An 8,120-nucleotide genomic window follows, 5' to 3' on the forward strand; every position below is an offset into this window, starting at 1 on the left:
CAATACCTTAGTTCGCAAGGAAACCACGCTACCAGTCTGTGGTCATCGCCCACTCAATCCAGGTCTAATTATTTGATGGACCAGTGGACCAGTCCGATATTATCCTCTTATATTTAAAGAATTCAAGATCGAACGAAGGGCGCCCTATGCATCCGCATTTAGAATGGTCCACTGGACCTGGTCCATTAGCCTCTTACGTGGTCGATACATATACTTCCCTTAAGCTGATGCCACTCCACCCTGCTTGTAGTTTACGCGGAAACAGGTGTTTATATTAGTTTTCCCATTACGCTACTTTGCCACGCGGGGCGTTTCGAGATCTCTCGCCCCGTCGGCCCCTCCGCGGTAGTGCGATTTCCTCGAAGATACCCTCGCCATCGACTTCGAACCAATCCAGATATCACTGATACTTCCTCGTTTTCGATCATTCTGTCTAAAACCTAATTTCCTGGATCGATCGATCGATCGCTCTTCTCTTTTTGATACGTTGGGTACGTTTCTTGCCTAGTTCTTGCGAAATTTGTTCAATTACAGCTCAAAATCGCTTCTTTTACTTCCTTTCCAGTTTTCTCGTTCGTTTGATTCGACAGGATCGATCAAAGGTTGCTCTTCTAAATTATCATCTAGGTTTCTGGTTGGGGTTGGGAATTTGAGAATTTTTTGTTGTTTTGCTTGCAGAGGCGAGTTGTTTAGATTATGTCTGCCATGTTTAGTAGGATTTTCGGGAAGCCCAAGGAGCAGACGAATGCCTTGGCCACCCTCGACAAGTTAAACGAGGTATTATCATATTTTCATCTTCTTTTTAGTTGTTTGTTGATTAACTCTTAAATATTTGATAGAATATGTTTTTTGGGATTTTGCGGTGAATCTAGTGTCATGTTTTCACGGGCAATATGTGATTCGAAATTGCTTGGCATATCGCGTAATGGTTTTGACCTGTGAATCGAATTTGATCACCATAGTGTCGGGAAACCATGATCCGGACGATGAATTTTTCTTTCTGGTGTCACGTTTGGAAGTCCTGTTTCTTATACTGGTAGTACTCTGAATCTGCAATGGCTATGTAAGTGGTAAAGACTGAAAAAAGTCCTAATTAGAATTTTTCAGTTAGCAATAAGAAACGATGTACACCAATGGGATGTGGATCTTGATTTGTTAAATCTAACCAGCCTTCTTAGAGCTGGGATTAAGCCACCTCGGCATGCGAAGAACCTATTCCCTAATGGTAAACAACTTGTAGCACAGGTACCAGATCTTTTTATCTGTGGCATAAGAAGCTATAGGAATGAATCTGTTAATTGGCTGTCTAATAGCCTAAAGCTTTGCACTGGTCTGAATGACTTCCATGTGTTCTTAAAACTCACATCAGGGGAGAATGCATGGTGAAGTTTCTGCTCTTGTATAGAATGCTTTAGTCCTTTTGATAGGAAAAATGAAACAAGAACAAGTTATTATGATTCCGGGTATAAAACATCATCTTGCTACATTGCATTTTTTTCCCCCAACCCAATATGCATCACATGTCCATAGGAGAAAATTGGTTTGTGGCTTTCTTTTCATGAAATCATGCATGATTATGGAAAATATTCTTTAGAATAAGAAAGATGATGAGCTTGATGCTTACAAGGAGCCTCTGTTGAGGCCATTGAGTTAGCTAGCGACCATTAAACAATTTGTTAATATCTTCGATGCATCTTTTGCATAGATGTTGGGTGCTGATTTGACCATACTTCAGTTCTCATATTCTTCTTATTGATTACTATTTTCCTATTATTTTTGGTTGCCCAAATTTTATCACTCTCATATGAAATCCGATAGCTCTTATAGGTCTACAACATGGCTTTCAAACAAGTCTTCATCTCATCTCATCACTTTATTTTGAAAGAAACAATCTAATTTTTGAATGGTAGCTCATGATTTCCGTGTTTTTTTTTTTTTTTCACCATTGAAGTTACAAGTTGCAAAATTAAGCCCAGTTCAATCACCTATGACAGAACTAGGGAATTCCAGTCAGTGTGGATGAACATATTATGTCATAGACAGGAGATCTGATTTTCTGTAATGAATTATGATTTTCTACATTGTTTATGAACATTTGCTAACAGAATGTATTCTTTCATGAAACTTGCTATGAAAATGATTATGTCGGAGGGAATTTTGTGAAAACAATCACCTATGAACTTGTTTCTTTACCATATTTGCAGTTTTATACGTTAGATCAGTATAATTTTCATGTGCATATGTAAGCATTCATTTACATTTGTAAACTTCTTTGGGTTGATTCATAGGTCATGTAATTATGTCATGCAACTCAAAGTTATAAATATTGCATTATCTGCGAGAGTAAACTGACTGCTGTTCATATATATTAGACACTTGAATTGCTAGAGAAAAGGGAGAAAGTTCTGCTGAAGAAGGTTGCTGCTGAGGTTGAAAGGGCTAAGGAGTTCACCAGAGCAAAGAATAAAAGGGGTATGCTTCTGCATGCTTTGTTGTCAGCAGTCTATGCATCATTTGCCCATCTTATGGCATTCATTTATGTTATAGGTGGTATTGTTGGCATAATTTTTCTAGATATGCTTTTTCATGAGAATGCTGTAGCTTCTATCCCCAACCACAAGCCTACAAAATCTTCCACTCCAGCTTCTATATTCCAAAAACCATGTGTTATTTGTGTCCGATGCTTTTATTCATGCACCTGTGACTCGCTCTGACTACCTGCCCTATGATCAACATAGTTGGAAATTCACCTATGTATATCACACTTGGTGCTGAAGTTAGGGTGATTACTTCAAGGGTTGGGATTCCTTCAACTTTAGTCCATTGCCACAGTTGGAAGACCTTGTTATGTGGGGTAGATTGATTTGAACTTTTGTTTTTATTTTTTTATTTTCACTTGTGTGCTTTGAACTTATTTTGCATGTTGTGGAGGATTCTCCTTTCTTCTCCTCTAGTATATTGATTCAACAATTCGCAATCAAAAAAATAAAGGATTAAAGTAAAGTGAAAGTATTATTTTCTTCAGATAGTATGGAGAGAATTTGCATGACTGGTTTGAAAGCGGAAAGGTCTTTCCTTGACAATATGTTAGAGTAATGTGAATGCATCTATTAAGCTCAGCTAAAGCATGGTAATCCTCTATACAGGTTAGAACTTGAGTATATTCAACCGTATGGTTGAATTCAAGCCTTTTGTGGTGTCAAGGTTTTCTAGACTCTTCTATCTTTATACCATTTTTATGACCCTAGCGTATCTTCACACCTGGTGAAGATTTAGATATTATTGTATCTTATTTCATGGTTGTTTCAGTTTCACAAAGCCATTCTTCCAAAATCAAAGTTATCGATCCTCCAATTCAAGTCTTTTTTTTTCTTTGATCATTATGGATGTGCTTCCCACCCACCAACCCAACGTGGGGCATCGCAATGTTGTGTCTTAGTGGTTTGAAATTTTGAATGTGCTATTTGTGCTTCTAGGATTTGGCTCATGCTTCCTGACATTTCAGATCACCCTTTTCTTGACCAAGCATATAATGTTAAATGTTTTAACTGTTAGGAGCAACTTTAGATCATTGAAGTCCTCATCTTGTGTTTTCTATAAACTACAAATACCAAATTTAGTCTCAAAGAAAACAACCCTACCAATCATATGTTTGATAATCATTTATAAAATTCAGTATTATTATTGATAGAAAACCTCTCTTTTCTACTTCTTCTTCTTTCTTTTTCTTGGAGGGGGGAAGACACTTTCCCATCCCCATTTCCACATTTGAAACCACTCCTACTTAAGGTTTTAAATCCTGTGGGACAGGATTATTCCGATTTTCCTATAGAATGGGATGCACTGCCATCTTGCCCCATCTCGACATTTGGGATAGAGGATGTCCCAATACGTTCTGATCGGGATGCGGAGACGCTAGCGGGATGGTCCTATCCCGACACATGGGATGGTACCCCGTCTCGATGTCCCACGACATGTCCCGCTAGGACTTGAATTCTTGCTCCCACATTTGCTTCCACTGCTTCTTCTTCTTTCCTTTCCTTTTTTTCTCCTCCCTTTTTTTTTTGTGGGGGAGGGGGGTGGGGGGGAGCACATCCCATTTGCACCCATGAATCCATTCCTACATTTGCTCCCATTTCTGCTCTCATGTTTATAATCATTTTAGGCATCAGGTCTAAGGGATTTTGTTTGTTTGCTTCAGTCAAAGAGATGTTATTTGTAGAGAGTTGATTTTTGTATAAATAAGATGGGGCTTGTCAGTGATTAGTTTGTCTCCAACCTGTGGTCAAGTTTAACAACAATCAAAAAGGTTTCTTCTAAGGTACTCATGAGCAGAAGTCCTTGTTGAATATGTTGATGGTCATGGTAGTCGATGGGATACTATCCATAAAGAACATGCAAGCGTGATAGATGCATGGGGGCAGAATTTGGACTGAACATGTAAAGGTTATTCCAATTTCATTGCTACAAGAATTTCAAATTTGTGATGCACTTCAAGGTGGCAACAAAAGAAAAAAGAAAAATGTTTGGTGTTTTCGAAAAGGAAAAGTTTATGACTGAAATGAGCTTGGATTATATATTTACCTACCATTTTGTTGGGTGCAAGGATGCATGTGATGTTCTATTTTTATTTTTTTCTTTTTTTTTTCCATGTTAATTTGATTGGTTTGTTATGTATTTATTAATTTAGTTTTTATTTTTGATCTTTTCTGCTTGTTATAGCATCAGATGCAATATGATATGTTCTGCTCTAGTCCTTTTGGTACTGGTTTTTCCATATATCCGGCAACTCAACTGAAATATCCATCAATGCAAGAGATCTAAATGATTTTTAAATGATTGTAAGCGAACCATTTGTTCTCTAGTCTCCAGAATTCATATCCATTTTGTCTATGTGGATCTTTGATCTTCTGGAGTTTGCAGATTGTCTGCCTTCATTGATTTGTGCCAGTTGCTTGGTGATTCAATCTGAAATAAATTAAGTGAAACATACCAATCTACTTACCTTTATTTGCATATTACCCATTTTGCAGTTAGTGCAATCGTTAAATACTAGAGACCACTAGATTACCAGCTAGTGACAGGTTTCTTGCAATTGATTAGGACTTTTGTTATTCATTGATCTGGCATGTTCTGTTAAAAATGGTATAAGCATCAAGACTGCCCTTTTCTGTTCATTATCATAGTTTACTGATCATTTCCTGCAAGAATGTTCGTAGGTGTTGTGCACAAGCGAAGATTGCAAAGTTCGAATGAATTGATAATGCATTTGGAATGGACATTTTTTCCTGCATCCATGAAATGTAAATTTTCATATATTCATGCTAATCATGTTTAAACATGTTGAATCCTTATTTTGTATTTATATTAGCTGCAATACAATGCTTGAAGAAAAAGAGGATTTACGAGCAGCAGGTTGAGCAACTTGGGAATTTCCAATTGCGTATCCATGATCAGGTACAAATTGAAATTTAATTTGCTAACAGTGCCCTAAGGTTTGATTGATTATTTCTTTTACTAATTACTTGTACACTCACTATATTAAATGTTTTTGAGTTGTACTTTTCAGATGATAATGTTGGAAGGTGCAAAAGCTACAACAGAGACTGTTGATGCATTAAGAACTGGAGCATCAGCTATGAAGGCCATGCAGAAAGCAACGTGAGTAAATAGTACTAAATTTCAGTGGTCATAATGTATTATGCTCTTGTGAAATTTATGCTTGAAACGTGTGCTGTAAGGCCTATACAAAATTTATTTTTCTCTCATCTGTCCTTGATTTGCCGCACCTTAACCTGCTTGAGGGAGCAGACTTTTGAAGTTTTGAATTACAGCATTCAGTAGTTCTCATTTTCTTTTTCCACTGCATGATAATTGATAGTTGTCTTGGATTACACACACACACACACACATATGATTAAATTGTTGCCTTTCCTATATCCGAACATGCTCTGAAGTATAGGTATCATATGTGTGCGCACGCGCGCGCGTATATATATATATATATGGTTAAATTGTTGCCTTTCCTATATCCGGACATGCTCTGAAGTATAGGTATCATAATAATGATAATACTATTTTGAAATTGAGGAAGTATTTTCTCATGGATGCCACCTTATGTGATGCAGTAATATTGATGATGTTGACAAGACTATGGATGAAATTAATGAGCAGACGGAGAACATGAAACAAATTCAGGAAGCACTATCTGCTCCTATTGGAGCTGCAGCTGATTTTGATGAAGTATGTAGCCTTCCTTTAATTTTGGTTTGTTCTTTCTGTTCTATTAATTTGCATGTTGATATCTATTTTTTGTACTTTGCAATGGCAGGACGAATTAGAGGCAGAACTTGAAGAGTTGGAGGGTGTGGAATTGGAGGAACAGCTTCTTCAACCTGCCACAACTGCTCCTGCTGCTCCAATGCCTGTCCCTGCTGCTAGGCAACAGCCTCGGCCTGCTCCACGGAAAAATACAGCTGAAGATGATGAACTTGCAGCATTACAGGCAGAAATGGCGATGTAGGCAGGTACTTTTATTTTTTCCACCTATGCCATATGTGTGGGTAAAAACAGTTGTCAGTTGATGATCAATTCTTCTATTATTGCTTGACATAACAATCATTTCATGGTGAAAAGATTTTGTGAAGTTTGTGTTGCAATATCAAATTAAGATTACTAGGTATTTGCTTGAGTCTGTCAAGAAGAAAATTGGTAAATTAATTTGCTTGGTTCTTCAGTCTTCTATCATGCATCCTACATTTTTCACATGTTTGATGCTGCTTGTGAAATTTATATAATAGCACATGATGGTAACTCCCTTTTATAAATATTTTAATGTGAGAATCCACATTTCCCATTATCAAAGCCTTAGAAGGTCATTTGACTGTTCATATACAACCTTCTGATTTATTTTAATGTGAGTCTACAATTCCCATTATCTAATCCACATTTCCCACATTTATGAGCCTCTGCTATCTGTTTATATACAAGTTTTGATTTATTAACATGTATCTTGTTCTTTCGGAGAAGAGTCAGGCAAAAGCTTACTCCACTTTCATTAAGATAACAGAAGTGAGATTGGAATTCTTCTGCAGTTGAATACCCTAAATCTTGACTGCAATATTTCATTAAGCATGTATGGCTTTAGATGTTGGCTGACGTTGTAACCATGGCCAGAATGCAAGGGACATAGAATATAGATCCGGCTCACCATTCCCCCACCTCTTTTTTCTTTTTTTTTTCTTTTGCCCCTTCTCCACAACCAAAATCGGCCTCCATCTACTAATTGCTGTGTGAAAGCGCAAATGGCTATTTCATACTTCATGGAAGACATTTTTATTCTATCAAAAAGTGAGTTATATCAATATCTTAAACATAATAATCTGCTTATCATTTTTTTTTGAATTTCTGCAGGTCTTTGATGCTTGAAGTGAGACCATGTAAAAATGATTGTGTACTCTGATCGAGATGACAAGATTCTCCACCTCTATAGTTTACGTCATCCAGTGTGTATACATTTTCGCTAGGCATTATAATGGTGGCTGATATAAAAGACGATGCTGTCAACTTTGTTTGCCCTTTTTGATTTCTTTAAGGTGGATCGTTCATGTAATCACACCATTATAAGGCTAACAGTCTAGCTCATCGTTCTCTCATGCGCATAAAGAATAAGTTATGATTCACAGGGTATTTGCTGAGAACGTCAGACTGCATAGTGGTCATCCTCTGTCCCACCATTGTCATCATGAAGGTGGGGGAGGGGGGGTCGGAGGATTGTTTTTTCCTATTAGTCCCGTGTGTCTCTTCATACAGGTATCAAACGAGATCCATCAACCTTGCATAGGTGGCTGGGTGTTTTTTCACCCCGTGATGAAAGGTGGTAGGTCTATATTGCAAGGATCTATGGCATCGTTCAATCAGCTGCGTAACTCAATCTGCTTTACTGTTTTGATATCATGTTGAAATCCTTATTCTTATGTGTAGATTTGAGGAGATCTACAATAAATCTAGTCTCTTTGAAGGTAGCAAATACCAGCATCATTTTTTAGGTGCTATGATGAAGCGCCTTCCTCCTCCCAGCCCTAAGGGGTCTAGGACTTCAGGGAGGTGCCCCTTACTCT

At 37.5% G+C, this 8,120-nt stretch overlaps 1 protein-coding gene across 2 annotated transcripts; it reads left to right on the forward strand.

Annotated features, from left to right (window-relative positions):
- The first annotated feature begins 237 nt into the window (after window positions 1–237).
- Window positions 238–7,682, forward strand: LOC105050628 (vacuolar protein sorting-associated protein 32 homolog 2). Of its 2 annotated transcripts, none has more exons than XM_010930717.3 (8): window positions 238–491; window positions 679–777; window positions 2,373–2,472; window positions 5,372–5,457; window positions 5,570–5,661; window positions 6,129–6,243; window positions 6,332–6,527; window positions 7,414–7,682. In XM_010930717.3, exons 2-7 carry the CDS (start codon window positions 697–699, stop codon window positions 6,521–6,523), a joined length of 666 nt encoding a protein of 221 aa, XP_010929019.1. In that variant the 5' UTR covers window positions 238–491; window positions 679–696; the 3' UTR covers window positions 6,524–6,527; window positions 7,414–7,682. The 2 variants fall into 2 exon arrangements, with proteins under 2 accessions (XP_010929019.1, XP_029122077.1); XM_029266244.2 differs by lacking the exon at window positions 238–491 and adding an exon at window positions 582–602.
- Window positions 7,683–8,120: the final 438 nt, after the last annotated feature.

The sequence above is a fragment of the Elaeis guineensis genome, chromosome 8 (genome assembly GCF_000442705.2).
Source record: "Elaeis guineensis isolate ETL-2024a chromosome 8, EG11, whole genome shotgun sequence".
Taxonomy (NCBI): Eukaryota; Viridiplantae; Streptophyta; class Magnoliopsida; order Arecales; family Arecaceae; genus Elaeis; species Elaeis guineensis.